This window comes from Macaca mulatta, chromosome 2, assembly GCF_049350105.2.
Source record: "Macaca mulatta isolate MMU2019108-1 chromosome 2, T2T-MMU8v2.0, whole genome shotgun sequence".
NCBI lineage: Eukaryota > Metazoa > Chordata > Mammalia > Primates > Cercopithecidae > Macaca > Macaca mulatta.
In genome coordinates, this window is record NC_133407.1 from 55,480,747 (window position 1) to 55,500,092 (window position 19,346).

At 35.8% G+C, this 19,346-nt stretch overlaps 1 protein-coding gene across 50 annotated transcripts in view; it reads left to right on the plus strand.

The window, feature by feature from the left end:
- MBNL1 (muscleblind like splicing regulator 1) overlaps positions 1-19,346 on the plus strand; it is a 222,733-nt gene that overhangs the window by 80,855 nt on the left and 122,532 nt on the right. For 4 of the 50 annotated variants that reach the window (XM_028843788.2, XM_077991595.1, XM_077991598.1 and 1 more), the window contains exons 2-3: positions 8,880-8,999; positions 11,866-12,420. The exons of 43 other annotated variants lie outside the window; for them this stretch is intronic. Coding sequence is in view for 3 of the 7 variants with exons in the window: in XM_015131827.3 (XP_014987313.1) it covers positions 8,994-8,999 (6 nt within the window). In the remaining 4 variants the exon portion in view is untranslated. The remainder of the gene's footprint in view (positions 1-8,879; positions 9,000-11,865; positions 12,421-19,346) is intronic. 3 more of the 50 variants (XM_015131827.3, XM_077991590.1, XM_077991592.1) reach the window with 1 other exon arrangement.

Sequence of the window (19,346 nt, forward strand, 5' to 3'; positions counted from 1 at the left end):
AGTTAGCATCTACATTTCATTTGGGTGATATGTCTGTTAAGATTCTTTTAATCTATAACAATTGCTCTTCCCTTTTTTCCCTCATGCCTTAAAAAAAAAAAATCAGGTCATTGTTCTGGAGAATTTCTGAAATTCTGAATTACATGATTTCTTCTCTGTGGTGTCATTAGCTTGTTCTTCCATCATCCTTATTTTCTGTAAACTAAAAGTTAGAGTCAAGTTTAACTTTAATGTTATTTATTATTATTTGGGAGGAACATTTCCTAGAAGGTTCTGTATACTTTCTATTTAATCATATCAAGAGGACATAATTTTAGTAATCCCTACTTTTAATGATGCTGCAATCTATCAGTGAATCAGATTGGCCTGGGCCAATCCTTATAAAGTTCTCCGTCAGACTTGGATCCAGTGATTTCACCTCATTGTTGATCATTTTGTAGTCATGATGTTTTTTAGGGTTTGCAAAATGGTGACTTTTAATTGTATAATTTCTGCTGTGTTTACTATCAAGAATTTTTTTCATAAAGAACTTTTCATAGCAACTAATGGTCAACTTCAAAATATAATTTATATTAGAAAAAGGGAGAAAATGCAATATTTTTATTTATCAATTTTCAGAATCAGATCTTCTAAGATCTAAATAAGGTTACACATATAATCAAGGATGCCAATAAATTTTTCTAAAAAACCTTTTCCCTTGGAGAAGTTATTTGTTTATTTATTTATTGAAATAGAGTTTCACTCTCGTCTCCCAGGCTGGAGTGCAGTGGTGCAATCCCGGCTCACTGCAACGTCTGCCTCCTGGGTTCAAGTGATTCTCCTGGCTCAGCCTTCCGAGTAGCTGGGATTACAGGCATGCACCACCATGCCCAGCTAATTTTTTTTGTGTGTATTTTTAGTAGAGATGGGGTTTCACCATATTGACCAGCCTGGTCTTGAACTCCTGACCTCAAATGATCTGCCTGCCTTGGCCTCCCAAAGTGTTGGGATTACAGGCGTGAGCCACTGTGCCTAGCTGATAAATTATTTGAATTGCTTCTCCTAATTATTTTTTTGATTAGTATGTTTTGATAACATTGTTCCTATGGTAATATTATCACAAAAAGTTTTCTTTCCTTCCTTTTTGTTTATCATTAATGTGCCTCTGTATGATTGAATTTGTTTACTCAGAAGATACTTATTGGGCATCTATCTTTTTTTATCAAGCTCCATGCTAGTCCCTGAGGATGTGGATATGAGCCCTGCTTTTTCCTTTTCTTTCTTTCTTTTTTTTTAAATTTGAGACAGAGTCTCACTGTCACTCAGGCTGAGTGCAGTGGCATGATCTTGGCTCACTGCAACCTCCGCCTCCCAGGTTCAAGCGATTCTCCTGCCTCAGCCTCCTAAGTAGGTGAGATAACAGGTATGGGCCCCCATGCCCAGCTAATTTTTGTATTTTTAGTAGAGATGGGGTTTTACTATGTTGGCCAGGCTGGTCTCAAACTCCTGGCCTCAAGTAATCTGTCTGCCTTCGCCTCCCAAAGTGCTGGGATTACAGGCTTAAGCCACCGTGACCGGCTGCTTTTTTCCTAGAATATATAGTTTGGGTCTCTTTTCTACTCATGATGTGATTTAAAAAGTTGAATGTGGTTTTGTGAACTATAATATTTGGTATCATATACTATATATTTTAACTAGCATTTTTTTACTTACTTATTTATTTATTTATTTAGCTTTCTTTAGAGTTCTTGGCCTTAGTGTCTAAAATAGTGGCAATAAAGGAATTTGGAAGTTAAGTCGTTCTTGCTGACCCAAAGAAAAATCAGATGTTTCTGTTTAGGACACTGTATGTGACAAACAAGGAAGGTTTTATTAATTTATTTTTTTGAAGAGGAATTGATGAGAGAATAATGATAATTCCTCTAAGATTAAAAGTAAATTATAAGATTCTGTGCTATTTCAATGTGAGCAAACATTTGAATTTAATTCGACTTCTATTTTCAGTAAATGAGAATGAAATTTTAGGAATGTCTTTATCTCCTATAGTGTGTTTTGCCAAGATTTATTAAGGGTAATTTTGGATTTTAGTAAATGTACAGTTTCTAAAGGCTTGTGAACATTTTATATTGATAGAAAATGTAAGTAAGACTAGTAACATTATTTTCTCCAAAGGATCATGTGACTGACACAAAAAATATGATATAATATTGAATCTGCCAAAAGATACACTGTTAATCTGGGGTTATGTTATGTTGTTATTTTATTAGGTATGTGATACTATGCTGTGAATTACAGAATATAGGTAATTAAGTAATTATTATAATTCTAAAAATCTTCTGAGATATTTTCTCTATAGCAGAAACTCAGCTTTTACTCATGTTCAGATAATGTGATATAGCTGTTATAGTTATTTGAGATTAGGATAGAGGCAAACTGTTGACATGTAATTAAAATGTGTTTTATGACTAAAAACTAGAAGGATGTAAAAAGTTTACATTGTATTTATAAGACTTTGCTAACATGCTTTACGACATTATGGAGAATTACTAGGAAGAGGAGATCTTTAAAAGGAGTGACATTTTGCTTGCTTTGCTGGAGTACCTTATCAGGAGATTTGAAATCTTAGCCCTTTAATTGTGGTATCTGTTAATTCTAAAACTTATACTGAATTTAATTTTGAAGATCAACACATGGGTTTTTTTAAAAACAATATTTACTCTATCAAAAGAGTAGCTGTATTTTTGACTTGAGGAAATAGCTTAATTTGAACAGCACAAAACTTGACAGAAAAGTTTGCTAATACATAAATATTGGCTATTTTAATCTGTTGAAAACGGAAGGCTAGTACCAAGGGAGACAGTAGTAAAATTATAGAAGGACCTAGTGAAAAGTAAACATTATGCAACATAAAAAGAATACTAGGGGAAAAACTGACAGAGTAGAATAACAGGAAGATTAGTCACTTCTGGAAGGAAAAAAGTAGGTAGGGGGCAGGGGAATGAAGTACTTTAAACAGGAATGTGGAACTGGAAGTGCTAGGGCTAAAAGACAGATATGAGCTCATCTGGGAGCTAAACTGGGCTTTGAAAAAGGAATAATACTGGTAGCATTTAATATCAAAATTTAAAGTTTATATTAATAAGAAAAAATGGAGAAAATTTTTTGTTAGGGATTATAAAATGCCTGTTAAAATGAAAAGAATTATATTTACTCCTTTGTGGAGCTGAATTGATTTCGGTCAGACAGCAATGTAAAATGCAAATCAAGAAAATATATTTCTGAGGCCAAGGCAAGAGATTACTTGACCCCAGGAGTTTGCGACCACCCCAGGGAACATAGTGAGACTCTGTCTCTACCAAAAAGAAAAGAAAAGAAAAAAAATTAGCCACGCATGGTGATAAGCACCTGTAGTCACAGCTCCTCAGGAGGCTGAGGTGGGAGGATTGCATGAGCTTGGGAAGTCGAGGATGCAGTGAGCCATGATCAACCATTGCACTCCAGCCTGGACAATGAAACAAGACCCTGTCTCAAGAAACATATATATATTTCTTTCAAAACCAGCCAAAGTTATTTTACTTTCAAGTGATGGATAAAATAAAAGCATTGTGGATATCATGGGATATATATATGTGCTATTTGGTTTGAAATAATTTTCACTTTTGCATTTATTTATCTGACAAAGGAGTACCAATCTCTAAATATTTTAAGGAGTATTTCTATGAATTCTCAAAAAAATATAAATTGTAACTGTCTATATCATGCAAAAATATTTAGCAATCCTTATAACAGAAAACAAGAAAGTAAACTTTGTGTGTGTGTTCATGTGTGTGTATGTGTGTGTTTATTTGTATTCTCATTAATCCCTAGTCTCTACTGATGTAATTATTAGGGACATTAGTGGAACAGATTTTGCTGAACACATTTTCAACCACTCTGGGTGTTCTTAGGTATTTTATTTATTTAGAGACTGATTCTGTGTTGTCCAGGCTAGTCTCAAACTTCTGGGTTCAAGTGATCCTTCTGCCTTACTTTCCCAAGTATCTGGGACTACACATGCACACCACTGCCCAGCTAAAATGTACTTTAAATAAAGTAGATAATTCTGGGGTTGTCTCTAACTCCTGGCTTTAAGTGATCCTCCTGCCTCAGCCTTCCAAAGTCCTGGGATTACTAGCTTGAGCCACTATGCTTGCCACCTCTGGGGTTATCATAGCATGACCCCAGGACGAAAATCTGCCCATTTTATATCCGGGAAAAAAATGCTACTTCATTTAGATGCAGAAGATGGCTTATGCCTATTGAAATAAAAAATTTAGTCTAATTTAGACACCCAAGATTATTATTTGATATAATGACATGGAATACATCACTCTGTGTCACTGAATTCATGGAAATGCAGTACAGAATGCAGTACAGTAATCCCCCCTTATCTGCAGTTTCACTTTCTGCAGTTTCAGTTACCTGTGGTACAACACGATATTTTGAGACAGAGAAAGCAATAGAGACCATATTCACATAACTTTTATTACAGTATAACTGTTCTGTTTTATTATAGTTATTGTTAATCACTTACTGTGCATAATTTATAAATTAAACTTTATTGTAGGTATGTATAAAAAATATAAATAGTATATTTAGGGGTTACTTGTTACTGTCCATGGTTTCAGGCATCCTCTGGGGGGTCTTGGTATGTATTCCCCATAGATAAGGAGTATCTACTGTATACAGTCAGGTAAGCCATTCCCATTGATTTTATTACAAATGCAATGCTTCCATGGCTCACTTACACATAATTTGCTGGGGCAACTTCTGACTCTTGCAGAAAATAACCATTTTACATGAACACCAAATACTAATAAAAAATAATCTTTTTCTCCTTTTCTCTCTCTTTCCCTCCCGTCTCCCTCTCTCCTTCCCTGTTTTACTCCCTCGCTCCCTCGTTCCTGCTCTTCTGCTCTTTTCATACTCACACAGACACTGCTTCGCCTACACACACACACACACACACACACACACACACCCCCACACCCACACCCACCCACACACCCACCCTACCCCTGGGCATAACTGAATAGGAAATGTTTATTTTCCAAACTAGAGAAAAAAACCTTATCTCAAACACTGAAAGTCCTTCCTTTTCCTGGTTTGGAAACACTAAGTCATACTGAGTCAGTTGTAGATTTTCTTCAGCCAGTTTTATTTAAAGCGTAAAGTTGTGAGGACAAAATGACTCAGGAATTTGTAATGTACCATTAGAGCTTTTCACTTTTAGGATACTAGTTCATATTCAGATGACTTAGTATTAAAGATTGATGAGTTGTTTACTTTCTAGAAGAACCTGAGGAGCTCACTGTAACTTCACTTATTTTGACCTAAGTATGGCCTAGAGTTTATGCTTATTAATTCATTTATTTCTAGGTAAAGCCATGTTCAAGGAATTAAATAAAAGGAAATAGACCCAGTAAAAGTTGATGAATAAGAAGCTGTTACCTTATCCATTTACTTATATTACTTCAAATGTTACTGAGTAATTGATTGATTGAGACAGTTTTTGTTCTATTGCCCAGACTAGAGTGCAGTGGCATGATCTCAGCAACCTCTGCCTCCTGAGTTCAAGCGATTCTTCAGTCTCAGCCTCCCAAGTAGCTAGGATTACAGGCTCCCCACTACCACACCCAGCTAATTTTTGTATTTTTAGTAGAGACAGGTTTCATTATGTTGGCCAGGCTGGTGTCGAACTCTTGACCTCAAGTGATCCACCCGCCTCGGCCTCCCAAAGTGCTGGGATTATAGGCATGAGCCACCACTCCCGGCCTTGATAGCTCTTTAAAAATGAAGTTTGTTAAAATGATCAGAAACTTATATGCAGTTGATTGCACTGCCATTGACATCAGCAAGAAATAAAAACTATAGCTATAGTGGTTAAGTTAAGCAGTCAGAATCTATATGTCTATATCTATCTATATTTATTTAGATGACTGGATAAAAGAGTTATGATTCCTCCTAGTCTATCACGTGATAATACCAAGGTCAGAAAAATCATTTGTTATGATCTATCTTATGTAAAAGCCTATGGAGTTACTTTATTTTCCTCACTCATAAGATGACAAAATGTGCTTTCTAGAATTTTTGAATAATTTTTGCTTAAATTCAGTGTTGGAGACTGAAACAAATTTAAAGCTGTTGTTAGCAAAAGAGTAAATCAAGCTTATGTGAGTGCAGTATATAACATGATACCCAAGAAATTCTGCACAAAAGGTAGTTGTCTAGAAATTAGGTACAGAGTTGTCATCTTCCTTCTATGGTAACTTGTGATTATAAAAATAATCGAAGGTAAATAAACTGTAAATGACACATCACCTCAAGCTATGCCACATGGGTACCTAAATAAGTTCTTTTTAGTAAATGCCACCAAATGGCTACATTTCTTACAGCTTATGGCTAAATTCTGACAGAGGGGAGGTGCCTTCACCATAAGAGTATTTTCTCTCTGAAGTTTTCATGGGTGTGTGTGTGTGTGTGTGTGTGTGTGTGTGTGCGCGCGTGCGCTAGTTTATATTAGGTTAGATTTTTTTAAAAGCTGAAGATAGCCAAAATTATCCCAGAGAGTTAGACTTGCTGCCAAACTAAAGAAATAGCTTGGTTTCAGTATTCTTCTGGCTTCTCAGTCTTAATGTTTGGGGACCTAAGTGCTCGATTTGAGCTGTCTGAAATTACCCAGATGGCCCACTTTGGGTCCTCAAGAGCTAATTGAAGGAAGTCATTTCAGCTGCTGAATAATCACGGCAGTACCTTCCTCCAGTGTTGGTTTCAGCCCACACCTTGCAGATGATCGTTGTCTTTCTGAAGCTCTCTCTAAACTCATTGTCTGGACCCTACATGTAGCTAAATTAATTTGCCAAGGATGGGAATGAAATATAAATATTATTGGCAGCAGTGGTAATCCCCCAAAACAGAATGACAGGTACTGTGATGGTAATAATGTTACTGCCCTCTTAATGCCTCCAAAGATAAGATACACTTGAAAAATATGAAAACTGAATTTTCCTTGACTTGAAAATCTGAGAATCACATAAAATGTTTGTTAATTTCTTAAGCTAGTAAATATCATTAAGAGAAATGGACACATAAAAGATAAGTATGTGTACATATTTGTACACAATTAGGTTTTTGAAAAAAGACAGGGATATCAGATGCTTCTGCCACCAGGGTTCTGGCCAGCCACAACATTTCCTACTCTCTTTTTTGAAGAGTTGTAACACTTCATCAGTTTTCAAGCAGCAGTAGAGGGTGGGCATGAAACCACAATTTTAGGAACTGCATTCTCTGGGTCCACATTTCATCTTGGCTACCCCGTAGTTATATAACTTTTGGCAACTTAACATTATATGCCTCAGATTTATCATATATACCCTATTACATCGGAGTGTATCTACCTTGTTAGGTTATTGTGACTCTTAAATAAGTTAATACATGTAAAGAATTTGTGGAATTTCAGGGCACACAATGTTACCTTACCATTAATGTTATTTGCTGTTATTAAATCTTAATTTTATGTAAGCATTTTAAAATGTCTGTCTTGTTAACAAATGTGCAATATACAAATAAACGAAAATAAAAATCAGTGGTGGAGTTTTAATGAAATAATTTAGAGCTCCAGCTCTAGAACAGTATACTCTTGATTCAAATCACTGTGACCTTGAAGAAGTTATGTAACCTTACTAAGCCTCAGTTTCCTTGTTTCCAAAATGGGAGCAGTACTAATATCTAATCCTTGGAGGGTTTGTGAAAATTAAATGCGATAACACATATAAAGCCCGGAGAACAGTGCTTGGCACTTAATGGGTTTACAGTATGTGTTAGCTATTGTTTTATTCATTCTGTCATAATGAAGTGAACACTGTGATGCAGTACTTACATATTAGAAACATTATACTTAGAATCTGCCTATATAGGGTTTTTAGTTTTGCCAATGAGGAGTGTTACTCTCTGCTGTGTAGAGAACACATGCTTTGGTGTTTATAATTTTTCTCTAATAGGTAAATGATTAAGAAAAGAATAACCTGTTTTTTTACTTACCCTATTTTGAGATATACAGAAAAAACCTGTAGATGGCTTTTCATATCTACAGGATTTTAGCTGTGGATAAATCAGTTAGGTAAATGCATTGTTAATGTTGGAACTTGCTTACCTCTGTTGTTCAGCCACAGTGTAGCCACTGGTTAAGTTGAACGCCACTAGAAAGAAAAGCAAATAATCAAAAACATCAAAATGGAAATGAAACATGAAGCAAGGAAGTCATTGCTGCTTCTGTAAAAGAAGTGTCTGAGACCTATATTTTCCCATCAGTTTGGAGTATTGTAGATTATGACAGCATTAGGATTTTCACTAATATTGTTTCTGTGCCAAGATGGCAGATAGAATATTATGAAAGAAATGACCAAAATTGCATATGACATTTATTTTATATGGTAACATTCTTTCTTTCATTAACAGGAAATTTCAGGGCAATTATTTGTTTATTGGGAGTGAGGAGGATGAATGAAAATTTAAAAAGGGTTCATCAAGGCTTCCTTATAATGAAGTAAACTTTTAAAAGCATATTTTTCCATAGAATTAGAAACTTGGAATTTCATAGTAACAGTGTATTCATCACCTTGTTTGGGGAGCAGATTATCAGTATGATCACAGGAAAACACCTGTTTTGACACTCTGAAAAAGGTGCAAACATACAGGCAAACTCTCTGTAGGTGTAGAGTAAATAAGAATGCTTTGGCTAGCATCCTGCAAGGAGGTGGGTCTAAATGGTCTGCTCCAGCTTCTGCTGCTGCTGCTGCTGCTAATATTGCTGGGAAGGAAAAGTGGCTGACCTGGCATATCCATTACTCTTGGTGCTGCAGCAGTCACTCAGGAAATGTTGTTTAAGGGGAACCTTCTGGATCCTTTTCATGGCACCATGGCAAGAAGAAGCTGTATCTTATCTATGGAAGATAAAGCATGGAGTTGGCTAATGGATGCTGGTGAGTGAATAAGGCAATTGGGGAGGCAGTTTACTAAGATACCATTTGGGTAGTCCTGCTCACTCAAGGCCTGAGATGACTTATCCAGGGGAAATGGCCTCTGGTATTCTGTACATTAGAAACTGTTTTAGAGCGGAACTGTGGTTTTCACATTAGCAATCTGATCTGTGATCCTGTATATGTTCCATCAAGTTCTCATTTATTCTGTGCTTCACTACTTGGAATACTAATCCTGAAGTTTGTTCAATACTTCAGTAGATGGAGCATAGTTTCCCATGTAACTTCTTAGTCACTGATCTCTACTCTTGATTTTTACTTGCCCCAAAGTGATTTTTTAAAAATAACTTTGTAGTATATGAAAGCAGTTATTCCTCCTTTCAGTTCTAAATGAGAACCTTTTTTTTCACAACAGTAGATTATAGAATTTTAAATTCTTTCCTTTTATTATTTATATCAGACACAAACGTGTCAATAGTTTACTTTTGTCTTTCATGAAGAAATTGGAAGAAATAAGAATTTTAAGTTAATCAGAGATGTAGGTCAAATTTTCTTAGAATTACTATTCTGTGGTTAATAGGTATCCCATTAAAAACTGTAAAAGCTATGTTTGGGAACTTACAGTGGCATAGTAAAGTTCTGACAAGTAATAGGGGAACAGACTTATTTAACTGCAACTTTTAACAGATTTATTTGACCAGTCCCCTCTCCCCAACTCTTCTTTTTTCATGAAGAGAGCTTTTCCACATGTGGCACTACCAGCCAGTAAGTATTTATCAAGCACCTACTATGTTGCTTATGTTGCTAGGCAAACTGGCTACTGGAAATAAAATTGTGAGCACATTCGTCAAAAATTTCTCCCCTTGTGATGCTTAACAACAGTTATGAAAATATTTGTTTAGATGATCTGATCTTATGTAAGATGCTTTAATAACAGCATAGTTTTTATTAAAAATGTAATTTAAGAGCTTCATAAATGAATAATCCTGCTACAGTTTCTGAAGGACAATGTTTATTTGTCTTCTCTTCTACTTTTTGGGGGATTTGTTTCATTTTTGTTGTTTAGATTGTTAAAAACTGGTTTTCACGAATGGGATTAAGAACATAGGTGCAGCATACAAACTGCAATTGATTTTAAATTTTTTATTTAAAGTCAAATTATTACCTTTAAAAAACGGTCAGCCTCCATTTGGATTCTGCCATAGAGGCTTACACTATCTTTCTGTATTCACACCTATCACATTGACATGATTGTATTTTTTAAAAATTAAGTTTAGTTTAAGCCAAAATCTAGATTTAGGCACTGTCTATAAGATGAAAAAGTATTTTTAAAGGAAAATTTAGATTCCTCATTCTCTTATAAAATCCCAGCTCCCTCAAATTTAAAATACTAACTGCTTAGGCGGTACTTAACATGTCGTAAGGTGGGAGTTACTTCATTTTATAACAATGTCTAACTCTTAGTGACTTATCAGACATAAGTAAACCTTGCACAAGCAAGAGTAGCTTTTATTTCGTGTGTCACTTAGAATATATATTTTGCAGGTGAGGGGAGAAATCAATTTTTCCCAACACAGGATAGTTTGAACCATTTTTCTCAAAGTTAAATAGACTACTATTACTATTTTAGTTACCTTAGAACTAAATACCTTGGAATAGAAGAAACTAGATACCTGAAGTCAAGATTATTACACACACATAACTGCTTTTAGGCAGAAACTTTTCTTATTAACTAATTACAAGTATAAAGTCCATGGTTAATTTACTTCGAGTCTAGAAAAAATGAGAGTTCCTAAATGATCTTGACCATTTTCATTTTCATTTCATACATATTAAGAATTGTTAAAGTCCTGTCAGAGTTTATACTGAACCTCTGACTTGATTTTATCCAGCTTATCAAAGCAAAATTGTCTTAGTAACACTCTTTTGTAGGTGTTTTTTGGGCTCCTAAAGAGTTCTCCAAGGCTTGTGAGTAGTTGAAGAGCTGTGAATGGTGGTTAACAAGCTATTAGCATCTCCTTGAAAAGCATAACATTATGAAGCAGAGATTCAGGAGAATCTTAGACAGTGAGTAGTCTATCTGACAATGCATCAAAACTAAATTAGTCGGCCAAGCATGGTGGCTCACGCCTGTAATGCCAGCACTTTGGGAGGCCAAGGCGGGCGGGTCACTTGAGGTGAGGAGTTCGAGACCAGCCTGGCCAGCATGGTGAAATCCTGTCTGTACTAAAAATACAAAAATTAGATAGGTGTAGTGGTGCATGCCTGTAGTCCCAGCTACTTGGGAGGCTGAGCCAGAAGAATTGCTCAAACATGGGAGGTGGAGGTTGCAGTGCGCCGAGATTGCACCACTGCACTCCAGCCTGGGCGACAGAGTGAGATTCCATCCAAAAAAAAAAAGAAAAGAAACACCAACTAAATTAGTTACATTTTCTGTCCTTCCTCTTTATCCTTTTTCTTTTTCCATCTTTTGCTCTTTTCATCTCTGCACTGCTTATCTACTTGCCTCTTCTTTGTATTCTTCTCTTATCTCATTGAATTTCTTCAGTCTGCCTCATCTGATCATAATAGAAAGTGATGAGTTTGATAAAATGTGTATTGTACTTACTAAAAACAAGTTTAATTATTTATCAATTTAAATAATCAGTTGTTTAACCTTCTCTCTGTCTTTCCATTTTCTCCCCTAATTCCCAATAATGTTGCCTTTTAATTTCTGCTGCCTTGTGGATCAGCACCCTGATTTTTTTTTTTGTATTTGTAGATTAAATATTGTGAAGACAAGATATAAGAATTTTATGTCACTTATTAGATTTTTAACCATAAATGCCACAGGCATGCTATAATATGTATTCCTTACTTTTCTTTTTAGAACTAAATCTCCATACCCACCTCCTCCGTGTTTTGGCTTATGTATGGGATGCTAGAATGGCCTATCTCCATGTATTTTGTTGCATTTCTCCATTGCTTCTTGTGTTCTGGCGGGAATCTTGGTGATTCTTTTCAAGCACTACCTGAGCTCTGTGCCAGTTGTTCCTCTTCTCCCAGGGTCTTGTGCTGCGTGGTCATGTCTCCACTTCGTCAGCCCTGTCCATTGACAGAACCTTGGGTTCTGTGATGGCTGCCTCTAAACCTTTGTGAGAGCGGGGAACATTCCTCCCCCTGCTGCTACAGCTGAGCACCATGCTGGGTACCATGTTGCCCTCTACACTTGCTTTCAGTTGTTAAGGCTTCCCAAGCTTTGGCTGTGGCTCAGTGATCCTGCTGTCAAAACCCTGAAACTTTCCTAGCCTGGACACTCAGTGGTAGCAGCAGGTGTTGGGATTTCTCCAAGCCCCTAAGACTCTGGGAGGAAGAGAATGGCCGTTTGACATAGACCTCAGGAGTTTTCAAAGCACCAAGAAACCTCTCCAGAAGATATGTAAAGGTAAGATTCTGATTTCTCTAGGAAGCCGTTCTAGAAGCTAAAAACAAAACAAAACCCTGTAGCTATGGATTTAATGTAAGCTAGTAGTTAAAGAATGTCCTTGGGGAACTCTGTGTTTGATAGAACCAAAATATGAGTCTTAGATTAGGGAACTACTCATTGAAAACTCTTATAGGAATTTTGTGTGAGATTCACGTTAGTTTTGTTTATATTAAATCCGGCATGGAACAGATTTTTAAATATTCCATTTTTTTTTTTTTGGACACTGTGAAGCACTTTTTCTCTTTCACAATCTTCATTGTATATCTAGTAAGAGAAATCTTGTTGAGAATTAAAATGGTTAAAGATAAAATAGAAATTATTTTTTCAAATACTGATGTTTTATTTACCTCTGTGTTAATATTTAAAACCAAAAACATTAAATGAATATATCTTCAAGTTCTTCAAGCTGAAATTCCTAAATCCATAATTAATTCAAAAGGAATTAGAAGAGCAGTTCAGATTTTAGTTGGTAGTGCTAGGGATGTGTTATTGTCCTTTGTCAAAAGTTACTGCTTAGTATTCTAAATACAGTGATTTCTGGTAAGGCTTTATTTTTAGATTTTAAAGGGAAAACAATTAAAATTAAGAAAACTTTTTGGGAAAAAAAATTCTCTACATATGGATATAAATAACCTGGATGAAGGATACTTGTGGAAAGGTGGTGGGGGGTGTATGTGTATGACAGGTAGGGGAGAGAGATCAGCAGCATCTTAAGTGAACAACACAAAACACCTCTTCAGTGTTATGAGTTTTGTGGCAGCTGTTATTTAGTGCCCCCTTCCTTTTTTTTTTCCCCTGCCTCTATTTTCAGGCAGTAATCTGTGAAGTGATATTAAGGCACTTCTTCTAATATGAGATCATTGTTGGCCTTACTGTCAGTTCAGGTCTTCTTTTTTTCACCCCTTTGTTTTCTTTTCAATATTAACTTAATTTCTTAAATGATGTCCCCTTGTTGAAATTAAGACTATTAGCTTACTACCACATTGAAACCCTTTAATTTCAATGACCAAAAATGCAACTTAATTTTTAAAAATGAAGGAAAATGTTTACTAATAGCTGAACAAAATGAAAAATATCAATCTTTGATAGTGTTTACTGAGGATGCTTTTTATTTATAGTAAACTTTATTTTTATTGATATTTCATTTAACCTAATTTCAGAGTAGCTCTGTGCTGTAAGATGAGCAGAAGAACAGATACCCTAAATCTCAAAGAGCTTTTTCTTTCGTGTTTTTCTTCTGAGTAGGGCATGAGGTTTCAAATTCCCCGGTGTTGACATTTATTATTTTATACCTTGAGATTTTACCTACAGATACAGAAAGAGGAGATACGGCTGGGCATGGTTGCTCATCCCTGTAGTCTCAGCAGTTTGGGACGTTTAGATGGGAGGATTGCTTGAGGTCAGGAGTTTAAGACCAGCTTGGGTAATAGAGCAAGACACTGTCTCTTCAAAAATAAAGAAACCAACAACAACAACAACAACAAACTGGGCATGGTGGCAGGCACCTGTAGTCCTAGTTACTCAGAAGACTCAGGCAGAAGTATTGCTTGAGCCTAGGAGGTCCAGGCTGCAGGCACCACTACACCCCAGCCTGGGCAATAGAGTGAGACCCTGTCTCAAAAATAAAAAGAGGAGATAATATCAACATGCAAAAACTGAACAATGGGAATCTCTTGTGGTGTATACTTGCCACCTCTATAAGATTGTAATGATGCTGACTGAGTTTTTTTCCTGCCAAGTTCAGTTCCCTTTTTTTTTTTTAATGTAAGTAAAATATCAGACTATGTGAAATTTTACACTTATTTCTCAGAATATATTAAAAATAGTGGCGGTCGGGAGCTTTTTAATTCTTTATGAGTCCAAGCTGAGACATAGTTACAACTGACAGGATCTGTTCACCATACATACTTCCACGTTTGGAAATTATCAGCAGTCACCTGCAACTAAACCCACAAGCATAAATGTTCCAGAGTGATAGGATCTTATTCGCATAATGCCTAGCAAGATCCCAGATGTAAACGGGAAAACTCAAATGTTCCTTTGGATTCTGTGACAGCTGAGAAGCATCCAGGCCTGCTAACTCACAGAAGAAGAATACAGCAGAAGGGGACTGGACAGAACCTACTTTTGTATAGCCACCGATCACACCTAAAGCAGCGTGCTGCATAGACAAAGCCAAGCCAGTAAAAAGGCACCTGTGGGCAGGGGTCCTTCTGAATTGTTCTCTTCTAATTCTCTCCAGACCGGAGACTGCAGCAGGCCTGCACCTATACCACTTTCCTGAAGGTCTGGGTGAATTGATGAGGGGACACAAACTGTAGGATGCTTGTTTTTTAAAATGAAAAGATGTTTAACAAAGCATTTTATTCACACATGAAAACATTCAAGTTTATTCCCTCTAGAATTCAAAGTATAACTAAATGAAATGTTTTGAAGTGCATTAAAATGGGTAATTCTTTCATATGTAAAAACAGAAAAGTAAAATTTTTATGCTTTTATTAACATTTATAGTGAGTTTATAATTTTTTTAAAAATGTGTGGCACAGTCTCAAGCTAGTAGTTAGCATTATTTGCAAGTTTGTCTATAGAGTGCATTTTTTCTTTTCTATTTCTAGAACTCTTAAATTCCCTTGGGACAAGAAATGAAATGAATGTAAGAATGTAAATTAAGAATTCTCTTTCTTGAAAGTTCAATTTTAAAAAAATAGTTTAAGTACTTTTGGAGTGGGAATTTAGAACACTATTTCACAAAGAGTATGAAGTACTTAATCACTGAAAGTCTTAGAAGTGAGTGTTAATTCTCAAAATAAGGTCTCAGTCCCAATCGTATTTTCTATGGGAATTTCTGCCATCACTCTCTTCATAAGACTAGTACTGCTCAATTCCCGTTTTTTCTCTCTCCCTTCTATTCTATTCTGTTCTTGGAGAGCATGGGAGCTGTCCATACCAGTAGGCAATGAGGAGAATATTATAATTGAGATTGAGTATGTCAAATATAAGCCTTTTATGATATAATTATTTCTTTTGTTGTAATAAATTTCTCAGCCTCATTAGGCATATCCATACATACATATTTTCTACATATCCATGTAGAAAATAAATTTAAAAATAAGGTATATACCGAGCACCTTAAAGAGATGACAAATATAGGGATGAGCTCAGATAGTGACGTTTTTGATACTTTAAGGGAGTTTTTCACTTCAAAAACAAAATATTCCTGTTTATTATTTTTAGGTGGAAAGAAAAGATCACTAAATCAGAATTATTCAAAATTAAAATGATCTCTTTAGTTAATTTAGTAATGTATGGATTACCTATTACCTTCAGTGCCATTACAATGATTATTTTATTTGTTCTTCACAAAAACACCTTGAGGTAGTTAGCATTATTTCACCTTTACAAATGAGGAAACTGATACCAAGAGAAACTGAATAATCAACCCAAGGCCTCACAGCTGGACATAGGATTCAAACTCAGGAAGTGTGGCTCCAGAGTCCATCCATCCTTAGACGTCCTTGTTAGTTGTAAATCTGACAGTGAGTGCCAGTTCCCAAATCAGTCCTAACCCTTTTCATAGCTAGTACCAGCAAGGGGATGCTGTCTGCACCTCCTCCCAACTCAATTTTGGGTTGCCATTCACTGGCTGGCTAATTGACCTATCCTCTCTCAGCGATAATCCCACCCTGTCTAAAATATGAATAATATTATCTCCTCAGGGTTTTTATGAAGATTTAATTTTATGAGACAGAGTATGCCAAGCACTTAGCACAATGGCTAGCATATACAAAATAGCCAATAAATTGTTTACGTTATTATGTAATGTTCCCAGGGTCACACAACTAGAAAAAGATTGAGTCAGAATTCAGGCCCAACTTTGTCTTACTGGAAAACTAAACAAAACTAAAACACACGTGCGCGCGCACGCAGACACACACACACACACACACTTTCCACAAATAGGACCTATAAAGCAAAACTCATGCTCTTTCTGGTTTGTAACACTACCTGTCAACTCTAACCATACCTTTTATGATGAGTAAATAAGGATGTCATGTATGCTGAAGGGATATGTAGCATAGTTTAGTGGTTTCGGGCAAACTTTCAAATTGAGGCTTCCAGTGTGTGACAGTAGGCAAGTTAACCCCTCTAAGATTCGTTAACTACACATATTAAACTAAAAACAGTATCAGTTGTATTATCATGGATAATAAATATTAATACAATTAAAGAGCTGCAATAACTGTTAGCTTTTAGTAATTGATAGAGATATTAATGTTTCTTTAAAAATATATTCACAAAATTGGGATGCATACTTAATGAAATCATAAACATGTAAATAAAGTCTTAGAGATGGATAGAATCTTAGTAGATGATCTTCCATTTTTGAATAGTCTATATGCTTTCCCTGTCAAATCCATTTAACCTCTGTGAAAGGTCAGTGGAGAAAGGGGAAGAAGGCATCAGAGATCAGGACTGACCCAAATACGGAGTGGTTGTACCTTCAGAGATGTGGGCAAATTTTCTCACTCTTGGCTTGATGTCAGTGACTAGCATTGGAACACCAGATGGTGAAAATAATCCCTGTTAAGCAGATGATGGGATTATCAATCTTATGTTCTTTCTCTTTTGAAGCAGAACCCAAACCAACAGTTGGGACTCCAGTCCTGAAAAGAGAGAGAGTTGCCTGGACTGAGTTGAATGCCAGGGTTTAACCTTGAATGCTAGTCACAGCAGGGACTTCTTGAATTCTTGGAACTCAAGTGTCTGGCCTCCTTTACTAGTTCTGAACTTCTTGAGGATGAGGATGTGTATCATAATATTTATTTGCAACTCTAGAACAGTGTCTGGGAAATAGTGGGCACCCAATGCATGTTTGACAATTAAGTAAGAGCATAAGATCCAGAAATGGTACAGAAAATCTTGTTTAAGGATTCCATGCCATCAAAGGGATTAGAAAATGAGTCTGCAGTGCAGAAAGCATAGGATGTCCTGGGGTTGGGGGAGCGGGGGTGCCATGGAGCTGAGGGTGCATAACCTTTGTAATGACGGGTTTAGGAACTCGGTAAACTGAAACTGTCAGTGTAGCCTATTCAATAAATGTAGGAATAAAGTATTCCTAATTGCTTAAAAAATGTTGTAAGCAGGTGACATATTTAAAGAATTGAAAGCCATTGGAATCCATTTATATTAACTTTTTCATACAGTGAAAAATAATATTTCTGGTACTAGAAACTCAATTTGGTACCAGAGACTTGAGGAAAAATGTATTTATAAATGTGTCATTGATATATTCCCTTATAAATAAATTATTAAAATAGGGTTTTATGTTTATATTATAAAATTATAATTTGTATGAACGTTAAGAACTTACATGGATGATGTGGGAAGTAACAGTGGAAGTGTAAAACATGACATTTTTTGGGGGGTGATTGGTATAACTTTGAGGTTTGTTTTTTAACTATAATGTGTTACTACTTGTTTGATATATTTTTCCCAGAAATATGGTGAAAACATCTTTCAGTCAGAATCTAAGTTAAAAAACATAAAACATAGTAAAGAAGTAACTATGCTTGGTCTATTAAGACAACAAAAGAAACCACAAAGCACAAACTCATACTTTTTTCAGACCATAACACTACCTCTCAGCCCTAACAGTGCCTTCTCTGATAAATAAATCAGGATGCCATGCATACTAATGGGAGATGTAGCAGAGTTGAGTGGTTGCCACAAAGGTGATTTTAGGTAGTCCTAACAGGTATTGCAGTGATTTCATGTGGTATGTTAAAAGCCAGACACATTAGTACCTTGTGTTAAAACCCTGGATATTGTGCGCTGGCACCTGAAGGAAAGTTGTTTAGAAAATTTAAACTGAGAATAAAACTCAAACCAAGTGTTTCTGTGAACATTTGTGTCTTCTTAATTTGAAAAAGGCCATGTATTACACCAGTGCTCCTGTCAGTGTGGAACTTTCTGGTTTCTCAAGAACAGTCTCTTAAATCAAGCACTAAGTTACTATTACCCATTTAAACATTTTTGCTTTAAAAAACATACATTGTTGTGAGAGTAAAATATTAAATGTAGAGAGAAATTATCGCTTACACGTGTACCTTATTTTGTAGAATATAGAGTCCATTTGTGCTATTTTTATTTTCAGATGTGCCTGTAGAGTGGCTGCTTTTGCTGTTCTTCTCTTCCCGCTCTCCGTATACACATGTACACACAGATGGAAAGGCACACAAAGGCATACAGACACCCATGCTTTTGCTTTTACTGTAAAAGAGTCATACTAGAGTACAAATTACATGGCATTAATTCTCTATTAATTCTCTTACTTCTTCGCTTTCGAGGCTATGTATGCCTGAATTTTATCTAGGTATAGCATACCATTTGGGCATGAAAACATTGTTTTACTTCACTTACCTTGGCAGTACTTTCTTTTTTTTCCCTAATTTCCTAATGCCTGTTTTTAATTTATTTTGGCAATTCACTATGGGAGTTTTAATTAGGTAGTACGTTTGGGATACTATTGAAGCAGTATGTATTAACTACCAAAAGTTAAACTCACCGTAAAACCGTTTACACATGAAATAACTTAGATACCTTGAGTACCGCTTTTCTTTTCCCTGCCCTTATCCCGGATGTGTCCTTGGCAGTTTAATCTGCTTTATTTTACCCCTTTAAAAGCATAAGATGGAATGGCTCAAATAAAATCAGTGGGCTTTCTCCCTGAGGAGACTTTTTGTCATCAGAAATAAAAGTGTCAACACCAAAAGGGAAAATGTTATAAATAAAGTGAGTGGTGTTTGGTAATCATCACCATTTTTGATTTCCCATGTGGAAATAGGATTTTGATATATGTATTTTTTAAAGCATCTTGCAATTTA